This window comes from Pelodiscus sinensis, chromosome 20 (assembly GCF_049634645.1).
Source record: "Pelodiscus sinensis isolate JC-2024 chromosome 20, ASM4963464v1, whole genome shotgun sequence".
NCBI classification, from domain to species: Eukaryota; Metazoa; Chordata; order Testudines; family Trionychidae; genus Pelodiscus; species Pelodiscus sinensis.
In genome coordinates, this window is record NC_134730.1 from 14,336,652 (window position 1) to 14,357,710 (window position 21,059).

General features: G+C 51.0%; 1 protein-coding gene across 6 annotated transcripts in view; it reads left to right on the top strand.

Moving 5' to 3' along the window:
- Positions 1–874: 874 nt before the first annotated feature.
- The window catches only part of CACNA1G (calcium voltage-gated channel subunit alpha1 G), a 332,806-nt gene continuing 312,621 nt past the window's right edge, over positions 875–21,059 (top strand). For 5 of the 6 annotated variants that reach the window (XM_075903781.1, XM_075903780.1, XM_075903782.1 and 2 more), the window contains exon 1: positions 875–1,974. In XM_075903781.1, the coding sequence (XP_075759896.1) occupies positions 1,731–1,974 (244 nt within the window). In that variant the 5' untranslated portion in view covers positions 875–1,730. The remainder of the gene's footprint in view (positions 1,975–21,059) is intronic. The other variant, XM_075903784.1, reaches the window with a different exon arrangement.

The following is a 21,059-nucleotide window of genomic DNA, read 5'->3' on the forward strand; positions in this document are numbered from 1 at the left end:
GCGGGGGTTTTCCTTGGATAAAGCTCGCTAGAGCCTTCGGGGCGCCTGCAAAGAAACCTGGCGAACTCGAGGGATCCCGGGCACCAGGCTCCCGGGGGACCTCGCCAAAGGCGGCTGCACCCTGGGCTCTCCCTTCTGCGCTGCCGCCTCCTCTGGCGGCGCAGGGAGAGGTCTATCTGGCTCAGCGCAGCCGGGCCCTGGTGCTCCACCCAGACAGGTGCCGGGGCTGGGCAGCGTCTGCCCCACCCCGCTGCGCTGAAATCCTTGGCAGACCCGACCCTAAGTGCAGCGGGGCCGGCTCGGGCCCTCGCTCTTCAGCATCCTCTGCCCGGACAGCGCCCCGCGCCCGTCCCCGAAGACTCTGCCCCCCTCAACGCACGGATCCGCCCGAGCTCCCCAACTCTTCCCTGCTGGGTGCTCCGCGCCCTTGCTGCTCTCTGGCTGGCTTGCCTGCACCAGGGGGCACCTCCAGCAAGCGGCGGGGGCGCTACAGAACCTCGCCCCCCAGTGCACCAGCAGCCCCCCTGCCCCGGAGCCCCTCCGCTCGCTGCCCGTCCTGGGAAGGCTCCCTGCATGTGGCGGGCTGGCCCAGGCTTGCTGCAGCCTCCCCAGCGCCGAAGCGCATCAGTAGCAGCAGCCGCCGCCTTCCAAGGCAGGCGCAATCCACCCCCCCTCCGCAGTCCCCGCTAACTCGCCGGAGCCGGCGCTAGCTCTCCCGGTGCAATTCAGGCTCGGAGTCCCAGAGGCAGGCAGCCAATCCGAAGGGGGGTTCGCCCCATGCTCCAGCCCCATTGGCTGCCCCTGCACCAGGGCTGAGGTGGGAGGGGCCCCCAGCGCTCTAGTAACTGTCTCAGATTCCAGCTGTGGCCCTCGCCGCGCATTGCCACCTCCCGGAGCCAATGGGGAAGGTCCGAGGGGCCAGAAGCGAGCCCAGATTGGCTGCCACGGTGGCTCCGGGAAGGCGGTGCCCGGGCTGGAAGTTGGAGTGAGGGATCCAGCTGTGCGAGGCGCGCGGAGCTCCCAGCTGCTCGCTCGCTTTGCCGTCCGAGAGGCAGCGCTAAGGAGGAGCATCCTCCGCCGCTCCCCTCCACCGCGCGCCCCCTCCCCCCAAGATAACCCCTTCAGGGCAGGAGGAGACCAGCGGAAGCTCCTGCACCCCAAGTCCCCTCCCTGCCCAGGCGGTGCACCCGGCGCTCACCCTCCAGGACCCTCCCTGCCCCGCCACAGGCACCGCCAGATGTGCAGGCGGGAGGGACAGATGCCGAGCCACTAAACGCGGCTGGCCGGGGAGCAGCCTCTGCGTGGCTGGAGCTGGGAAGGGAGCCTCGGGGGGAAAGGATTCCGGACCCGCTGCAGGGGCTGCGCCGGCACCTCCTCCCGGGCAGGCAGAGGAGAGCAAAGTGAGGAGGAGCCACCGGGACTGGAGGAGGGAGAAGCAGAACCGGGCCAGCCAGGTCCCGGCTCGGCTCCGGCTCCGGCTCCAAATGCCTGCAAAGGGGAGCCCTGCGCTCATCCAGCCGCCCACCTGGGGAAAGAGGACGCAGCCCTGGATTTGAAGCTTCCCCGAGCCAGAACCACCAAGCCAGCACCTTACCCCGACCTCCCCCGCAACCCCTTAGCCCCACCCGGCATGGCTGCCCCCTGTCGATTCCTGCCCCTCTAAAAACTCCAACCCTCCCCGGGCACCTCCTGAGCGCTGCCGGTTCGGACCCGGGTCTGCTGGCCGGAGAATGGAAGAAGATGGACCGAGAGCGGCTGAGGAGCAAGACCCGGAGCAGGGCAAATCTAAGACTTTCATCCGCCTTAATGACCTGTCCGGGGATGGAGGTCGCTCGGGGCCAGGGGACAAGGACGCAGGCAGTGGGGACTCGGAAGTGGAGGGGCTCCCCTACCCGGCTCTGGCCCCGGTCGTCTTCTTTTATCTGAGCCAGGAGAGCAGACCCAGGAGCTGGTGCCTCCGGCTGGTGTGCAACCCATATCCTTTGCAAGCTGGCAGGTGGCACTGCCAAGGTAAGCCCGGGCACCCCTCCCCCGCCCCCTTTCCACGGGCCTGCCAGGTTAGAGAGCTCCCTGGACCATCCCAAGAAGTTATCTCCATGCAAGAGGCTGCGGGGCCAAGGCTCCTAGGCTCAGGGAGCACACTTGGCCACGAGCAGTTGCACAGCTGGAAGCTCTCCAGCTGCTGAAAGGGCTTGCGGGGGGGGGGGGGGGAGAGGGGGAGAGGTGTAGCGTGTGTGTGTGTGTGGGGGGGGGGGCGTGAGTTGGAAAGAGCCTGGACTTGGTGAATATTGTAAAATTACCCAGAGACTCCGATTTCGGGTTCCGGGGAGGAGGCACTGGGAGGGGGAGACAGCGGGGATGGGATGCAAATATTGATCAAATAAAGACGCGGTTTATTGACGAAAACAGTCATTAGAGTCGCCGTTTACGCCGCGAAAGGCATCCAGCTCCGAGGAGACTCCCTCTGCGTGCTGGGCTGCCTGCGCTCCTGGCCAAAGTTTGCAGCTTCTCCTACCGGGGGAGGACGGGACGGGGGGGAGCGGTGCCTGTGCCTGTAGCTCTGCTCCCTCGGTTTCGTGTGTCTGGCTCCAATTCCTGACTTGGAAGTCCTTCCCGAGTCTATGGCAGGGGTTTCTCAATGGTTCCTCCCTTCGCAGGCAGGGATTTCTCCGGGGCTGAAGTCATAACATGGAATTCCAGAAAAAAAAAGTACGAGAGAATGGAAACAGCATGTCAGGCACTGGAGAGGGACAGCCGAGCGGGTCTGGCTGGGACAGGAGCCTTTTAATTGAGGAGGTGAAAGGGAATGAAATTGACCCTGGAGAAGGCTGGGTTGCGTTGACTCAAAAGGCCAGGGCTAAGCAAAGCGGTGGGGGGCCAGGGCCACTTGGAGGGCTCCGATGATGCTAACTCCGTTATCTCCAGAAGCTGGGCTGCAGGGGAGGATACATCTGCTCTTCAGCAGCGTTTCCCCCTCCCCGCTAGAGGCGCGATCCATTGTAATTAATGCAAAGGTTCCCCCTGGGGTCGTGGGGCTCCCTCGGCTAGGCCCAGCTTCCACGGATGCATCTCCCTGAAGAGCAAGGCTCGCCTGGATGGATGCGCGCGTTTGTTTGTTTATTTTCCACCTAGTTTGGGATTTCCCTGGTCCCTCCCCCCACCTTTTTAGCTGCTTAGACACCACAGTGGACCCTAACCCCAAATCTCTTATACAGATATGACCAGATTTCAGACACCGTCGCCCCCGATTAACTGGGGGGGGGGGGATGAGTATATACAAATTCAGACAGCTGTTTAGAAGGACAAAGGAAAGGGAACAAATAATGGGTGTTTAATAAAGCGCTCCTGGGTTGCAGATTAGAATAGGGGACCCTGGGAAGGCGCAGATCGTTCCATCTACTCCAGGGATGGGAGAGCGGTTTATACTTTAAATGCATAATTACAACATTTGCATGACAAAAAGAACCACAGAAGAGCCTCTCCTTTGCAAATCTGTGCTCGTGGCAGCTCGGCACCCTCTTTTCGATGCCTTCTTACCTTTTGGGGAAGAAATATAATTAGAGGCAAGCTCTAAAGGGGGGGGCGGTTTACTGAAATGTTAGATCTGGGGTGGCTGAGACATACTAACTGGGGACAGGAAAATAAATGGGGGGGGGGGAGTGAGGTTCTCTGCTGTAGATTTTGAGCCTGACACTGGTGTTAAATAATTTAGCTTGTGCAAAGCAGGTGGTGGTGAGAGAACAAACCCAGACTTGCTTTTTCATGCAATCCTGAGAGCTTTCAGCAGCCCCCAGACAGTCAGGGCTGGTGACTGTGCTGACTATTCGCCCACCCTTCTAAACCGATCACTTCTGCTCTTCTCCAGGTGTGTTAGTTGTAGTGTAATTGCCGCACCTCGTAGCCGAGGGGGAGCCGTGTTAGTGCGGAGCTGCAAAACCAAGGAGGCGGCCTGTGGCACCTTAAAGACGAACGTTTATGAGGGCATCAGCTTTCATGGGCCAAACCCACTTCCTCAGATGCACCTCTGGTGTTTAGCTGGGGTCAGGCTGCTTTCCTGCAGCACTCCAGGAGCCTCCCGTGGCGTTGCCAAGTTCTCCCCTCTTTGATGGAGGGGCTACGTGGTGACTCGCCCCCTCCCCCTTTCAACTACGAATGGAAAAGAAGGACCCACTCCAAAACGCAGTGAAGTCAATGGGAGATTTTTCCCATTGACTTGGAGCGGGTCTGGGTCAGGCCCTATTGCTTCTAGAAGCTGCTTCCTTTTCTCGTGTGCTGGGTGTAAAAGCCCATTAAGGAGTCAGTGGGAGTATGGAGTTTGCGAAGAACACAGACCTGGGCGGTGGGGAGTCCTAGAGTGCAGCACTCCACTACAAATAAGAGACTATTCAGGGTCTAATGGAAGAAATTAGAGGTCACCAGAACGAGCCGTGATTCCGAACAGTTACCCGCTTGTTTGAAGTCCGCCTGCACCAAGCCTGAAACTCGCCCTTCCTGCTCCAGGTCAGGGGAGCGGCTGCGGTGCTTTGCTCATGTCTAATTCTCTAACCAGAAGGAAACAGCATCACTAGCAAGAGGGCTTCTTGGCCCCTTTTTGAAAACCTTCCCTGGCGTCAGCTGCGCTTAACATTTCCTTTGTAACGTTACAGACGCTTTACCGCCTCCAAACTCATTACATTTATTTTAAAATAAATAACGACAATCCGAACCCAATTTAATCAGAGCTGTCTGACTGCCAGCAGGGTCGGGTATGTAAAAGACAACATCTTCCTGAATAAATAGGAAGTTATTAAATCCATTCAGCTTTTCCAGCTAGAGAGCTAGTCAATTACACACATGCCGAATACCTGAGGCGGTGGTGGAGAGGGGTGGTTGCATAATGGGCGGGGCTAGGTAATTAACATCTGGTGTGTGCCCCCGCCCAATTTTGGGCTAATCAGTCAGGGGTTAAACCAGGGTTAAGTCTGGCGTGTCAGACAAAAGCGTGGTGTTTTTCTAGTGTCTTGAAGGCTGTTTTACTTTTGTGATGACGATAATTTATCTGATAAATAGTCTGCCTCATTCTTAGAATATCCCCTCGGAGGAAAAATGAGGTTTAATTTCCCAATCCTGTGAATACTTTCCAGTGGTTTCCCTAAAACTCATTCACACTAGCTGTGCAATTTAAAGCTGCATTTATTTAAGCATCTTAGGAAATCTTGAAACTTGCTAAAGCATTCTCTTTGGGAAGGAAATATTTGCTAATGTCAGCCTGCCAAACAGAATGGTCTTATTATCTACCATTTCTCATATTGTTATTTGCCATTGGGGATCTCATGGGGTTTTCAAGTCCCTTTTAATGGTCTTGTTTTGAGACAGGTGGGAGACTGAGGGGACAGCATAACAACTTTCAAGTACCTAAAAGGTTGTTACAAGGAGGAGGGAGGTAAATTATTCTCCTTAGCCTCTGAGGATAAAACACAAAGCAATGGGCTTAAATTGCAGCAAGGGAGGTTTAGGTTGGACATTAGGAAAATCTTCCTAACTGTCTGAGTGGTTAAACACTGGAATAAGTTGCTTAGGGAGGCTGTGGAATCTCCATCACTGGAGATATTTAAGAGCAGGTAAGACAAACACCTGTCAGGGATGGTCTAATAGTGCTTGGTCCTATCATCAAGGCAGGGGACTGGTCTCAATGACCTCTTGAGGTTCCTTGCAATTCTAGGAGTCTATGATCTAAAAATGTGCCGGTGGTTTCAATGGATTCCTTTTTATCCCTCTCCTGTCTTTCTCATCCCAGGTATCTATTAGCATCTCAGCACACAAGTCTGCCAGTGCAAGAAGGTTAACTTTTGTCCTTGGAAAATTAGTATTATTTACAAAAAAAAATAAAAAAATCTCCCACTCAGCACCTACAGGCAGCCATTCAATAGAAGCAGCCTGGGAAGCTGGAATTTCCACTAGTGGTTCCCTGTTCTCTATACATTATTGAGAGAAAAATCAAGAGGGATTGGAGCCATAGGATCTCATTGAGTAGCACTGTTGTGGCCCTTTGGTTTGGTTTAGTTTTTTAGTTGCTAAATTTGTTTTCAAACCCAGAAATGCGAGAGTTTGAAATGTGACTCAACTTGCTAAACAGTGAGTGTAAGAGAAGTGGGTTCTTTTTACCCTGGAGTTTTGGCTGAGTTTGTTCACTTGCTGAGGATCAATACATTTTAGGTGATATTAAACTAGCTTGCTTCTCTTCGGCTTTTATTGTTGGTTGGTCGGTGCTGGAGTGTTGGAGTCTAGCTGTCTGCCTGTTTACATTTTTTTTCTCCTCCTTTAGCTCACTTGTTTGGAAAAGTGACTTATCACATTGTAATCTTTAAGAATCAAGGTCCCATGGTAAAAACATATAATCAGAAAACCAGATCTGGTCACATCTGGCCAAATTCTTTGTTGCCACCAGCTGTTCTTGATAGATTGACAATGGTTTGGGTCACATGGCTGGCAAAATCCTCTCCAATCCACGGTGGTTTTGACAGGTGATGGTTGAGTTTTCATTAGCTTGTTTCAGTGTTTTATTTTTACCTTTTGGCAGTGGCTGAATATGCAAGTTCAAAAGGCCAGACTCATGTTTAACTGTGTCTGCTCCCTTCCCATTTCTTAAATTCCCAGATGCTGTTTTATTAATTCAATTAATTCAGTCCTTGTACTTGTCAGATGAGGACAGATTGTGGAAACGTACAGATTCCTGACTTGGCAGGACCTGTATTTCAACATGAGTTTTGGAGAGTACTAAAATAGCCAATAAACTTTGCCATTTACTGGGGCTATCACTGTGTGCTGCCAATTTGGGTCCTATGCCCTTGGCTTCCCCTCTTTCCCTAGGGACAGAGCTTGAAATAACTGAGCTTTCTTTGCTGGCCTGCAATTGCACACAAGGCTGAAGTACCACTAATCCAAACTGTGTTGGTCTGTCTCTCCAAGCTGTTTACATGACCTTGAATTTAGAGGTGATGAGGAGGGATTTGGGGAAGGGGCAAGGAACTAATAGATCAGTTGAGTACTCAGCATTAATCACACAGGAAGCAAAGCTCCATGTCAGAATTATTTCTCGGGGTTTTCTGTAGTGTTTCAATCTGAAGCGTTCATTTTCTGGGCCGTTATGTGGTGAGAGCACCATCATTATATCTAGGTTGGGGGAGGAAACGTCTTTTCCTCTCTCTCAAATTTACAAAGGTTTAGACCAATGCAGATCTAAAGCTAGGGAGGTTTGCATCTGGGGTCTTGATTTTGAACCTATTGAAGTTTCCCTACTCCCCTCTACTTTAATAAGTAATTTGGCAGAGGGCTCAGTTCTACCAGCCATAGTAGCTGACCCTGCAAGGAGCAGCATGGATTTCAATAGGAGCCAGGTGTTACTTAATGGTGACAGAATCCTTATGTGTCCCCAAGGGAAACAGCATCAAAGATGAGTAGAGCTCCCCTTACTGCGATTCTTGCATCCATGTGAGGTCAGAGTGTATCTTTGCTGCTTCAAATTCTGGCCAGTGGAGTCTGTGTGACATGGGAGAGGATTCTGGGGGTGAGCAGCATGCATAGGTGAGATCAGCTGTGTATGGCATTAATATGGATGATAAGATGCACAAACACATCTTGAGAGGGAAAGGTAGAGTGTTTTGGGACGAGTGACATACCAGCAGCATCTGTTTCATCTGTGTATGAAAAGGTACTACTGAGGCCTGGCCTTGTCACTGTGATAAAAGGATTCACTCTGTTCTGAAGAATGTCTGTTTAAGGGCAGGAGAAGTCCAAATATTTTATGTTTTATACAGGCTAACAGTTATTATTGGAACTTTTGACCTACAGGTGACATTTAAAAAGTTAAGAAAAGCCTTCAGTACACACACCAGAGCTTGTGAGTTGCATTAAACAGCTGTCTGTACTGGAGAGTACACCAGAGATGTGTATCCGTCGCACACAAAAAGGGGAGAAAAGCCCAGTTATTTAACTTTTATTTTTAAGTGAAATTGAATCTACCAGGCAGGCTCAGAAGGATGGGGCTAAACAAGACTGCTCTGCTAATGGGAGCCAAAGAATTAGGACATTTTCCAAGAGCTGTGGAGTGTCTAAAGAGTAGGGATGGAGCAAATCAGGAGGATGGAAAGTGCTTTGTATTGAAAGAGCTCTTCACGGGAAAATAATACAGAGCAGATCGGAAGGGGACCATGAGTCCTTGTTATAATGGCAAATAAACTCTTCTCATTCTGTCCAGATAGCATCGGTCCGGAAAGTTAAACTCATGTGCATACAAGCAAGAAGACCAAGGAAGTGAATATACTTAACTGCCTAAGGGTGGAGAATCCATCCGTTGGGGGTATGGATAGCTACTTGTTAACAGCCCCCTCTCCACTCCATCTTCACCACATAGGATAACAGCAAGTGGTAGCATGTCGTGTGACTCAGCTTTCACAGAAGGACAATGTTTTGAGTCCTGCTTGTGGTGACTCCTGGTAATTGCTCTTTTTTCTCTCCTGGCAATTGCTTGCTATAAAGATGGAGGAGCCATTGGCTAAAATCTGAACCCAGCTCTAAGTGCTGGAATTCCCCCAGGACTCAAGGCTGGTGTTGCTGGTTTTGGTTCTGATCCATTCCTAGAACCTAAAACCTCGCTGGAGAGTTAGAATTCTGTCCAAGTTTGCAGTTTAAACAAGCTGGAAATGCTGCAGAATCCTGCAGGTGCAACCTACATGCCACTCACATTCACCAATAGGTTCATGAGCCTTGGCAAAGCTGGCCCAGGCCTTGGCTTTTTAATGCAATCGGGCGGGCATAACCTGGTGGGGGAGGGGTCTCCCCTCTAGCAGTTCCACCCTGCACTGCCCCCTTTCCATGGGAGATGTTGCTGTTCCAAGCCTGCTCTGGGGGCTTTGCAAGGCTTTGCAGCGGCCAAAGTTTCCCATAGCTGATGTATCCTATGCTGTAGGTGTAGGGTGTAAAGCAACCACTTCCTTGACACTAGCCCCAAACCTATCTACCCTGGGGCTTCCTTTTATCCTCTACCCCTCTGATAGCAGTGCTGGATGCTGCTTCATTTCACTGAAGGGAGACCGGGAAGGATAGTTCTGTGGTTAGGGCACACGCCTGGGACTTGCCAGTTTGCAAAATCTCTGCCACAGATTTTGCTTGTGACCTTGGGCAAGTCACTTAATCTCTCTGTGGCTCAGTTTCCCCATCTGCAATGGAGAGGAGAGCCCTGCCTTACTAGGCCAGGGGCAGAGGGTTGTGAGGATAAATACACTAGAAATTGTAAGGCAGGGGTCATGTAAGCTCTTGGCAGCAGGGACCACCTTTGTTCTGGGTTTGTACAGTGCCTAGCACAAGGGATCCTGAACCATGCCTCTGTTCTCCAAGGCCCACCTCCAGCCCCTAAGAGGCTGTGCTTGTCTCTGCCAGGCCTGTTTACATCCAGGGGACTAAGCAAAGTTAATCTCTCCTGTCCTGTTTGACTATCGTTAGCCAGGGGACCATGCTGGGTAGAGCCCTGACCCTTTGGAATTAGCATGGAGAGACTTCAGTGGTGTCCTAGCTAGGGGGTTGGTATGAGTGGGGCGAGGAGGAGTATGCTACAGAGCTGACCTTGTCTCTGCCCCCGCTTACTCCTGAACCTCATTGCTGCAAAGTCCATAGGGCCCATTCCAAAGTGAAAGTCCCCCACCCCCTAGGCCTGTAGGCCATCTACAAAGATAGAAGGTTGTCTAGGGTTGCATCTGTCCCCTGGCAGCAGCTCCCCAGGGTAACATGCTGGCACGCTGGGTGGATAAACTGCAGCAAAGGGCAGAGAGAGATGACTCTCCCCTGGGCTGCACCCGAGTGAATCTGGAGGCTTGCTGCTGATGTTAGTGACGTCTCTCTAGATCCAGGTCACCATGAATGAGTGACTCTGGATCCAGGTGAGGTCATGACCCCTAGAACAAGAGCCAATGCCGGTCATTGGGAGGGATACCTCTCTGTGAGTCAGGGGGTGTGTGAGTAAGATGGTCAATCCCCCTCCCCCCCTCCCGGTAAAGAAGATGGAACTTTCTTCAAAATGCTGCTCCGGAGAGAACCGGCCAAGTCATCATGAGGCATCTCATTGTGTTTGAAAATCCAAGAGATGAGGGAGGAATGGTATTTGCCTCCTGTGGTCTACACAGCAGTCAACAGAGCTCTAATTCCTGCCTCCCAGTCCCAAGCAAAGCCAGCGGAGGTGCAATCGTAATCTAAATAATGGGCTGCATCTCGACACACATCTTCATCTCCGCAGCATGCAGACACAATGGCATGTCTGAGACAAACGCGCGGGAGCATGGTTTGTTTGCCTCGTGTGCGTGTGTGGATGTTTTTTAAGGAGATCCTTCTGTGTATTCCCTCTTCCAGGCAGTTGTGTCACATCTGGAAGTTTGTGTAGGAGTTTATCCAAGCGCTGGAGTGCCGTACAGCTTTTTCTCATTTAAAAATCACAGGCTGGCATTTCGAATGGGGGTAGGGGGGAGGATTGTCTGCCAAAGGGGAGGCCGGAGCAGAAGAATTGTAATGACTTCCAGAAGTTTTTTTTTTCTTTTCCCTTGTTTTTTTTAAAATAGTGCTTGTACGAAGAGTTGACTCAAATGCAGTTTATGGTTATGTTGTTCTCACCTGTCCCCTCTTGCATGCTCTTGGTCTGAGATGGTGATGGGAGAGTTAGCAGCTGCAGGCTGGGGGTGGGCGGGGGGAGGGCAGTATGGGCAGAGCCCAGTGATTTCTCCAGGCTGAAGGAAATAGTAATATCCTACAAGCAGACCATGTACTTCAGTTGGTGACTGTCTGGTTTGATTTTTTGTTTCCTTGGAGCAAATCCAGAACAAGAATGTGAGTAAGGCAGAGTCTCCAGAGGACTGCTTTTAATTTTGAAAAAGAGTAAGAGGAATTCCTGGAGTGGGATCCCTGACCTGAATCTCTGAACCCCTTGCTCTTTCCTGTTCCTCTCTTTGGTCCTGTCGACATGGAAGGAATTTGCACTGATGTAACTTATTGGCAAGGATCCAGCTTTACATCAGTGCTGTGGAGTCATTCCACTGGTGCAAGGTCTCTAATGTATACAGGGCCTTCGCTGCCCAGGCCTGAGGGCCTCCCTCATGGAGACACGGCTGCCTCTTGTGCTCACTCCTGTTCCTACTTATAATGATGAATCTGCACGGAGGCGTTCGTCCCAGAGCTCTCAGCACTGTGCAGATTGTGTGTGTTTCTATTAAATACACTCCCATGCGATGGGGCATGTGTACAGAGCGAATGCTATTGCTGACATTCTTCTGCGGGGGACGTAAGTTGAACCTTCTGAAATGCTACGCCACATTGCAATATACATATTGCAGTTCCTATTTAGGGTTGAATTATTTGTAGTGTTGTAGTGCCCAGAAGGCCCCAGCCAGGATCTGAGGCTGTACAATGACTCTCTGCGAGAACAGTTTTCTGAGAGGTGAGAAGGGAAAATAGCTTGGCTATAAAAGGGGTTTTCGATATGTGTGGGGCAGTGATTCAGAAGAGCCGCCACATTTTATGATGGGAGAGAAAAAGTGTTCATGGAACTAAACACACACACATGCCTGCTCTGCCTTCCATAAAAATGTAGCAGCAAGGCAGTACACAAGTTTTTGTGGTTTTCTCAGGAGTGGAAATGAAGAACAGTCTCCAAATAACACTTCAGAGGGATCTCAGAGAGGCAGATTGTAATTAACCAAGTTGGAATTTGGACAAGCCACTGAAATTAACGCCCTGTGGCCCTATCTGCACAGGGCAAGCCACCATGTTTAGCAAGTGAGCCACTGCAGAGTTCAAACATGCCTATGTCCCAAGATGGTCTGTCTGGCTCTTTTAGGCGGAGCTGATTTATTCTCAGCAGATTTCAAATTCCTGTTTTATGCTGATTGGCCAAACCAGTCTATAGACTCCACTGTCTATAAACTGTGCTTCAGGAGGGATGGAGCTGGGTGGGAAAATGCCAGTTTTTGAGCACAGAAAATCTCCAAGGTTTACTTTTGTTTTTCCCACAAAAATATTTTGGTTTTAGGATGAAAAACTGAAAATGTTTCTTGCTTTTTTAAAAAACCCTTTATACTATTTTTTTTAGTTGAATAAAATAACTTACCCACCCCTCCAGTTTTTCCTAAAACGTGCTAGTTGTTCCGTTTCCTGTCTCTTGACCACTCCCTGCAAAGAAAACCCTGCAACCAAAAACACCAAGTTTTGACCATCATGGGAACTTCTTGTGAAAATGTTCAAGTGGGTCAGGAAGCCATTGTCCATCGGAAAAAACTGTGTTGAGAAATAAAATTGGACCTGCCCTGCCGTCGGCTCTTATTGTGAGAGGTGTCATAGAATCTCATTAGACTGGGTGACACAAGGGTAGATGGAATTCAGTGTTAAGTGCAAAGTAGTGCACATTGGAAAAAATAATCCCAACAAGCCATACAAATTGATGAGATGGAAATGGAGCTCTTGGAGTCAGGGCGCGTAGTTCTCTGAAAACGTCAGTTTAATGTGCAATGCCACTCAAAATAGATAACAAAAATATTAGGAAGCATTAGGAAAGGGATAGAGAAAATATGCCACTATATCTGTAGCGGGTATGTCCACGCCTCGGATACTGCCCGCCTGGGTGGGGAAACAAACAGAAGCCCCATAAGCTTCTGCCCCTGGCAGGTTGGGGGGCTGCCACTGAAACCTGCGCCCTGCCACCAGGGGCTGAAGTCCTTTGGCTCCAGCCTGGAGTGGTGGGGCTTGGAATACAGTTTTGGCCCCTGGCAGTGAAATTCAAGCTTTGGCTCTGGGCAATGGGGTCCTGGCTCTGGGCAACTTTGGCTTCAGTCCTGGGCCCCAGCAAGTGGAACAAGCCCTGGCGACCTCCTTAAAACAGGGTCATGATCCACTTTGGGGTCTTGACCCACACTTTGAGAATGGCTGAATTAGATACATTCACAGGGGACAGGTCATCAATAGCTCTTCGCCAAGATGGCCAGGGATGCAGCCCCCATGCTCCGGGGGTTCCTCACACTCCCCCTGTCAGATGCTGGGACTGGCTGTCCGGGGATGGATCCCTGTCCTGTTCCTTCCCGATGAATCATCCAGCACTGATCGCTCTCAGAGACAGAAAACTGGGCTAGACGAACCATTGATCTGACTTGCCCCGGTTGTTTTTATCGACTCTGCCTGTGCTGACAACACTCTATCAGCTCTGTTAGCTGCATATAGTGGCCTTCCCATTCTCTTTCTCCCTCCGTTGGGGCCGTCCTTGCCTCATTGCCGAAAAGCAGGGATTAAGGGGCTATCCATAAATATGTAACACTTTTTGGTGTTTTTTTTCCCCCCGATCCACTTCCCCTGCTTGCAGCACTTTGTAACAATGAAACCGATGCAAAATTAAGAACACCTCCTCCATTCCCCTTAATGCACGGCGTCATTTATGGCCTGCCTGTGAGGGAGAGGCCCTTGCTCCCCTCACAGGATGAAACAGAAAGTAGACTCCTCTCTCCCTGGGAGCCTACCCCGGGGCATGAGTTTATGGCCTGGGAGGCTGGCGGAAGAGATCCCCTTTGATTGGGATGAAGGGATTTCTGGGAGGACGCTGGCCCGGAGTAGACTGATTTTTCTGGCTGATTGTGTCTGGAGCATCTTCTGGCCCAGTGTGACAGAGCAGGCAGCCGGAGTGTTGCTGGCAGCCTTGACTTTATTTTGAAAGACTCCTGCATGAATTTGGCCTTCAGCTACAGCTAAATGGGTGGAGAAAATGTCCTTGCACATCTGTTTAGCTTTGCCAGAGAATGTTGATAGGACTCTCATACGTGAATTTGGCCAAGCCCTAAGGGGGGAGGAGGGGAGAAAATAGGGGAAGGAGATTAGTCCCCTAACTTGTTGCATACCTAACCAGTGATTGGGTGTCCACAGGCCTTTTAGCAAACAAGCCCTATTCATGCGGATACCAAAGATGTGATTTTAAAGCTTGAATGTTCACTACAAGCAAACTTCAGACTCGTTTTCCATCTCTAACGTGGGGTTGTGCACAGTGTATTTTGCTACCGGCACATGACCCGAGCAGGGAGCAGACAGAGCACACTGCGTCTGAAGTAACTAACCCCCAGGTCCTGTGTTCCCCAGGCTGAACGTTCCCGTGTGTCTGGCGGGTGAACTCTGGAAAAGGAGGCCTGCACCTGGGCGGGGAGGCAGGGACAGGAATTTGCGATTTTTAATATCATCTTTGGGCTGCAACTGGGAGTAAGGCCAGGAGGGGTCCGTGACCTGCTGTCAAACAGCAAGCGGGGAAAACGGACAAGCGTGCAGCGTGGTATTGTCTCCGCTCTGCCTGCTAGCTCCCCAATCCTTCCGAGTTAGTTTGAATTTAGCACGATTCCCTCGCCCCCGCTGTGTTCTTTCTCTTCCTCTCCTCTTGTGCTCACCTCGAGGTACAAACGCCAAGGAGCCAAACCAAGGGGCAGCGGAGTTCTAGGGCAGGTGTTTAAATATGTAGGACAAATGTTAGGCAATAACGTGCATTGACTGAGCCTTGGGTGGTCCAGGGGCTTAATTCCTCTTCTTTCCAAGCCTCGATCCACTCCAGCACAGGCCGAGGGTGGGGCTATTTCTAGAAGGAACCAGCAGGCTCGCCTGCACCCAAGGGCCAGGTCAATAATATAGCTTCTTGCGTACAGGTCCTGAGCTAGGGATGTAAAATCCCATTTAATCCAGTAAACAGTTTAATGTTAGGTTTCATCGGTTAACCAGGTAAGCAGGATCCTAGGTGAGGGACTGCTCCAGCCCAGCTGGAGCAGCCCCCAGCCCAAGGGGGCTCCTACTCCTGCCCTATGCGGGCATAGTGGGCCCGGCGGGGCTGGAGCAGACCTTCACCCATGGGCAGGCTGTGGGCGGAGGGCTGCTCCCAGGCACTGGGTAACTGGATACTTGTTCCCATCCCTAGTCTGATCTGTGAGTTGCTGAGCACTGAATGTGATGGGAGGTGAAGGTGCCTGGAATTTTCCTGGATCAGGCCCAGCACAATTAAATTGCAGAGCCCTGTGCGTAGAATAGGACCTTCCTGTGCTCCTAATTCTGCATTTGGTTCTTCCCAGGCCCTTGGGGTATGTCTACACTACCACCCTAGTTCGGACTAGGGTGGTAATGTAGGCAACCGGAGTTGCAAATGAAGCCTGGGATTTGAATTTCCCGGGCTTCATTTGCATGTTGCCGGGCGCCGCCATTTTTAAATGTCTGCTAGTTCGGACTCTGTGACCGCTGCTACACGCGGCACGAACTAGGTAGTTCGGAATAGGTTTCCTATTCCGAACTATCTGTACACCTCGTTCCACGAGTACAGATAGTTCGGAATAGGAAGCCTATTCCGAACTACCTAGTTCGTGCCGCGTGTAGCCGCGGGCACGGAGTCTGCACTAGCGGACATTTAAAAATGGCGGCGCCCGGCAACATGCAAATGAAGCCCGGGAAATTCAAATCCCGGGCTTCATTTGCAACTCCGGTTGCCTACATTACCACCCTAGTTCGAACTAGGGTGGTAGTGTAGACATACCCTTGCTTTCTAAGGGAACAGTGCCCCTAAAGATGAATGAAATGGGCCCTACTTCCCCATCTTAGCCCTAGTTGCAGACCCAAGGGTATCTCTGTCCTTTGTGAGGACTATCAGAAAGGTCCCCATGTGTAGGGGGGAGGTCTAGTGTGTGTATAGGACTTACACTTCTGTACTTTTGTCCCTTTCATCTTCCTTCTCCCCACGGTTGTGCCAAGAGGCTTTGCACATCTGCTCTCTTGATTCCGGCTCCTTCCATCTCAGGGCACCTCGGTGCCCTCCAAGCATTGGGAACTCTAGCGGTTCGACACAATGATTCCACCTTAAGTGACGAAAGCTGAAATCCCAGTGAAAATGATGAATTCTCTAGTCCTGCTTTGTTGAATTAATGCTTATTTGGGCAGGCAGGCAGGGGTAGAATTAAATTAATATCTGACTTCTGACTGCTACTGTACCTGGTTATTGACTTATCTCCTGCTGTAGGAACACACGCATATCCAGGGACATAGACTCAGGATCCTATTCTGCTCTGGATCAGTTTGAAGCTCTTTCGAGAGCTTCACACGCTAGGGTCAGAATCCTGATTCCTTTAACGAAGAGCAAGACCCCTCTTCCTAGCCAATTGTGAATCTGAATAGGGGCTGCTCCTCAGGAGGCACTTGTCCCACAAGTCTTGGAGATCTCTTTTGCATAAACCATCCTTTATAACCTTAGCTGGATGGCTGGGTCCTGAAAGGAAGGGAGACTGGTTGGGTGCAGGGACAGACTGAGGTTTTCTGTGCCAGGTTCCTGGTTCAGTTGCAGCACAGATCAGTAGCAGCAGCAAGAGGTTTCTGTACTGAAAACTCCATTGCATGCAATGATATGAGAAGGGCTTGATGGGCACCAACCTCTGACCCCACCTCTTCATGGCCCCAAGGCTGAGAACCCATGGCCTCTATGAAATGTCAGCTGTTCGGAGTCCACTTTCTAGTGGCCTTAATTCTTGTGGGCCTGTAACCGAATGAGCCACTAGAGCAAGGCTACTCAACTTTGGAAACCCCAGGGGCCACAATGTGACACATCATATGCCGAGGGCTGCAACTTAAGTATGGTTGCATATATATGCAAATATATATGCAAATATATGCAAATACCTTCTTTCACACTGACGGGCATGAATACAAAGATTAAGGCAAGACTACACAACACGCAGGCCCCATTTAAGTCAGTTCTGCTGATATTAATAAAATGCAACATTTACCCCATTTCCACCCACATGACACTTTTCATGGGCAATGACAGTCCAGGAATTTAACTACTAAAACACATATCAACAGAAGACCATTACGTTGACTACTTTTTTGTTTTGGCTCCCACCTACGGGTGGTGTGTTGAGCCCTGCGTAAATCCAAACTGCACCACGAGCAGCAAACAAACAGGCCGCGGGCCGCGTGTTCAGTAGCCCTGCACTAGAGGCTGAATTTCCTTTGCTCCCTTGTAACATTTGACTCTATGCGATGGTTCGGTTTGGGTAGGTGTTTCCAGCAGACAGCAGCTCCACCCCCAGGAAATGATTCTGGTAAGAGTTATTGAGGCAATAAAGCAATGGTACTTAATGGAACAGCCTCCACAAAGAACTGCCTCACAACTAACACAAAGCATTTCTCCCACGATTTATCGGCCAGGAGCTTCAGTTACACAGAAATAGTAAGACTCTCTGTAACAGCAGCATCTGGTGATGGCAAAGAATATCTCACCCTTCACAAGCAATCCTGGCAAGGCAGTGTTAGGAGAGCTACGCTCCCTTTGGTGGCCCTGTCCTGTGGATTACACAGAGACGCTTGCTCTGCAGGCATGTCACGGACACTAAATTCACCTGAAAAATGGGATGCATTGTTACAGCCTAAATGATAGTGTAGGGCAGTAGCTCCCAACCTGTGGTCCGCGGACCCCTGGGAGTCCACGGCAGTATTGTAGGGGGTGCACGCTGAACCTTTCACAATGAGCACGACCTTTATCCCGTGTTGCTTCCCCAGCGGGCCGAGGAACAGCTATATTGTTTGAGGTGGGGGGATCCATAAAATTGGAATAGATTGAAAAGGGGTCCGTATCCTCAAAAAGTTTGGGAGCCACTGGCGCAGGGAACTCTAAGTTAAAGTGAATATTAGCCATTCAGAGTGGCAAAGAATGCAGGGTTAGCCGTTCGGAGGGGGGTGTCTATATTCTGTCACTGCACTGAGATTGCTGTTGCTGAGCTCTGCAGAGAGGGCTCGATCCGGGAGCTGCCAAGCACCCAGAGCCCCCCCAGTGATGTCAGCATCTTGCACCATCTCAGTGGAAGCTTGGGGATGCTCAGTCAGGCTCTTGAATTGCACAAAGCCTGGGCAGGGCTCTGCTTTCTGCACAGCATCCTGGTTAGAGCTGGCAGGAATTTTTCCACCCCCCAGTGACATTTATTGTTTTGTCAAAGCTGAAACATTTTGGGCAGACATCTCGTTTTGCCGACAGTGCCATCTGCAAGGCGTTTTGGAGCTGGGTGAGGCAAGAGGGACTCAACAGCAGGGTGGCTGAAAGTGGTTACTGGCCTGGAATGTGGGAGATGTAGGTTAAGGTCCTTGCAGCACCTGATTTGGGATGAAAATCCTGAGCATGAACTCAGGCACAGCAAGGGCTAGAAACTGAGTCTCCCATATCCTAGGTGAGTGCACTAACCACTAGGCTACGGAACAAGGGTGGGGAATCTTTTTTGGGTCGGGGCCACTGATCCACAGAAAAATCAGTCAGGGGCCACACACAAGTGAGAAGTGCAGCCCCCCCCCCAAATCTTCAACTGACATAGCCCCCGATTAAGAAGCAGAAAGACATTCCCCATGTTCCTCTCACATACCAGAGCCTGGGGGGTCCAGGCTAGTAGATTTTGTGTGTGGCAGGGAGGCTGGAGCACCAGCGCTGAGGGGACAGAGCCCTGAGTCTCAGGGGCCAGATCCAGGCAAGCTGGGGACCAAATCTGGCCCCTGGACCTTAAGTTCCGCATCCCTGCACTAGGCTATAAAAGGACACATAGACCCAAGTTCCTTTTAGTGAAGGGTTTTGTGTTCATTCCAATGCAGAATTAAAGCTCCCAAACCTAGGCAATGTTCCCTCTAATTTTTGTCATGTGTGTGCAGAATGCATTTTGTTAAGTGCACAAAGGCATGTGCAGATGTGCACCACCAACAGAAACACATGCTACCAGTCGTGGGTGCTCTGCTGATCAGCTGGGCAGCAGCTAAATTTCCCCTGGGCAGCCACCCAAGCGCTCAGCCTACAGGGAACACTGAACCTGGGGCATTGCTGGGTAATGTGATTCTTCTAATCAGCTCGGCTCTTGTCTAGTGGTAGGGCTCAACAGCCAGAGACCTTTGTGGCTGTCGGTGGGTTCTTTGCTGGGCCATTTGCTGCGGGTTTGTTCACTCTTTGAAGAAACGCCAGCTCTCTGCTAGGTGACTGTTCTCCTGCAGGGGAGTGCTTGGCCCATGCTGTTCATGTGCATGGGGTAAAAAATGCGCAGGTGCTATCGGCTGGGAGGAAAGGGGAGGGTGAATGTTACTCTGCTAGACAGGGCGGATACCAGGTTCATGTCTGTGTCAGTAGCGTGAGATTTGTATTCTGCTCTGCTCTCTTCATTAAGTCTTATCAACCACTAAGAACATGGAAATCTGACCTCATCTCCTGAGCGTGTGTGTGTGTGTGTGTGTGTGTCGGGGGGTGTTGAGCCCCCAATTTCCCAAATCTTTCTGGGGTGACTGTGTCTCCAGCCCTTCAGTGACCCTTCCTGGAATTCCCCTGCCGCTAGTGCTCGTGCTGCTGCACCCCGTTCTCAGGGTATGGTGCACCTTTCTTGGGGGAATCTCCCCCATCAGCTAACCTCTGTCTCTCCCCTGCCATCTTACCTCGGCCAGGCCCTTCCTGGGATCCCCTGTTCAGAGTAGAATCCTTTTGATCTGCTCTGCCATCTGCGAAGGCATGTGGTAACAACTGTGGGCTGTTAACTTGAGGACGGCTTAACTCTTTGTGCTCCTATAGCTGGGAACTGGTAGTGGTTCTCTGCTTCCCTGAGGAGAGGAAATTCTAGTCTGCTCTCTGAACAGAACACTCTTAAAGACTGTGGCTGTTGTGTCCTTCATTCTGACTAAAGAAACTGCAATAAATATGGGGAAAGATCCACAGGAAAGGTTTGCGGCCTTCTCTAAATGCTTCCTCCCTTTGCGATCTCTTTTTGTCTGGTCAAGACAAATCTTCCTTGTTTTATTTTCTCACTCCAAGGCAGAACTGATGTGGCGCGTTCTGCTTTTGTGCAATGGACGCTGAGCCGTGTAAGTGCTGTGCTGTTTTATCGGGTGGTGGTGGTGGGGGGGAGTTTATCTGCCTTCCCCCTCGCCCCCAGCTTCACCACGAGAGCGTGGCGGCCTTCTGTGTACGTCCTCAAAAGAGGCTTTGCCGCTGCAGAGCCAGAGTAGCGCACGCTTGCTGTTGGGGGCGGCTGGCGCCCATTTGTTTTGGTTTGGGATTTTGCATAATTAAAAATATTCCTTTCGTGGCATGGCACAAAGAAGGTTTTCTCAAGCCCAAGGTGGGGCATGGCCATCTGGAAACAACCAAATGCGAGATTGAAAGCGCCAGGGTTGTGTGCTTCCCAGGCCCAGAGTGGTTGGCTTCCATAACAGTAATGAGGCCAGTAATGAGGCCTGTCCTCCGGGAAAGGAAAAACCCTTCTGCCTGCAATCTCCTCTCTGTAAAGTGCCCAATTCAGGGGGTGGCTGTCCCTACATACACACACACACTTTCTGAGATTCATCCTGCTAAGCGCTAGGCACTCAGCACCGGCCAGGATTGTTGGGGATGGTCTCAGATCCAGGCCTGGACCACAGTGTTGGGAGTTTTCTGTAGCTTCTCACAGCCACCAATTAGGGTATGTCTACACTACCCCGCTAGTTCGAACTAGCGGGGTAATGTAGGCATACCGCACTTGCAAATGAAGCCCGGGATTTGAATTTCCCGGGCTTCATTTGCATAAGCAGGGAGCCGCCATTTTTAAAACCCCGCTGGTTCGAACCCCGTGCAGCGCGGCTACACGGGGCATGAACTAGGTAGTTCGAACTAGGCTTCCTAGTTTGAACTACCGTTACTCCTCATTCCACAAGGAGTAATGGTAGTTCGAATTAGGAAGCCTAGTTCGAACTACCTAGTTCGTGCCCCGTGTAGCCGCGCTGCACGGGGTTCGAACCAGCGGGGATTTAAAAATGGCGGCTCCCTGCTTATGCAAATGAAGCCCGGGAAATTCAAATCCCGGGCTTCATTTGCAAGTGCGGTATGCCTACATTACCCTCCTAGTTCGAACTAGGAGGGTAGTGTAGACATACCCTTAGGGAGGAGGAGGGAACCCAAGGGTGCTTCTTATGAGACAGTAACTCAGCCACCAATGCGGCAAAGGACACTGCTCTCCCATCAGGAGCCCGAACGACACTCAGGCTATGCCTACACT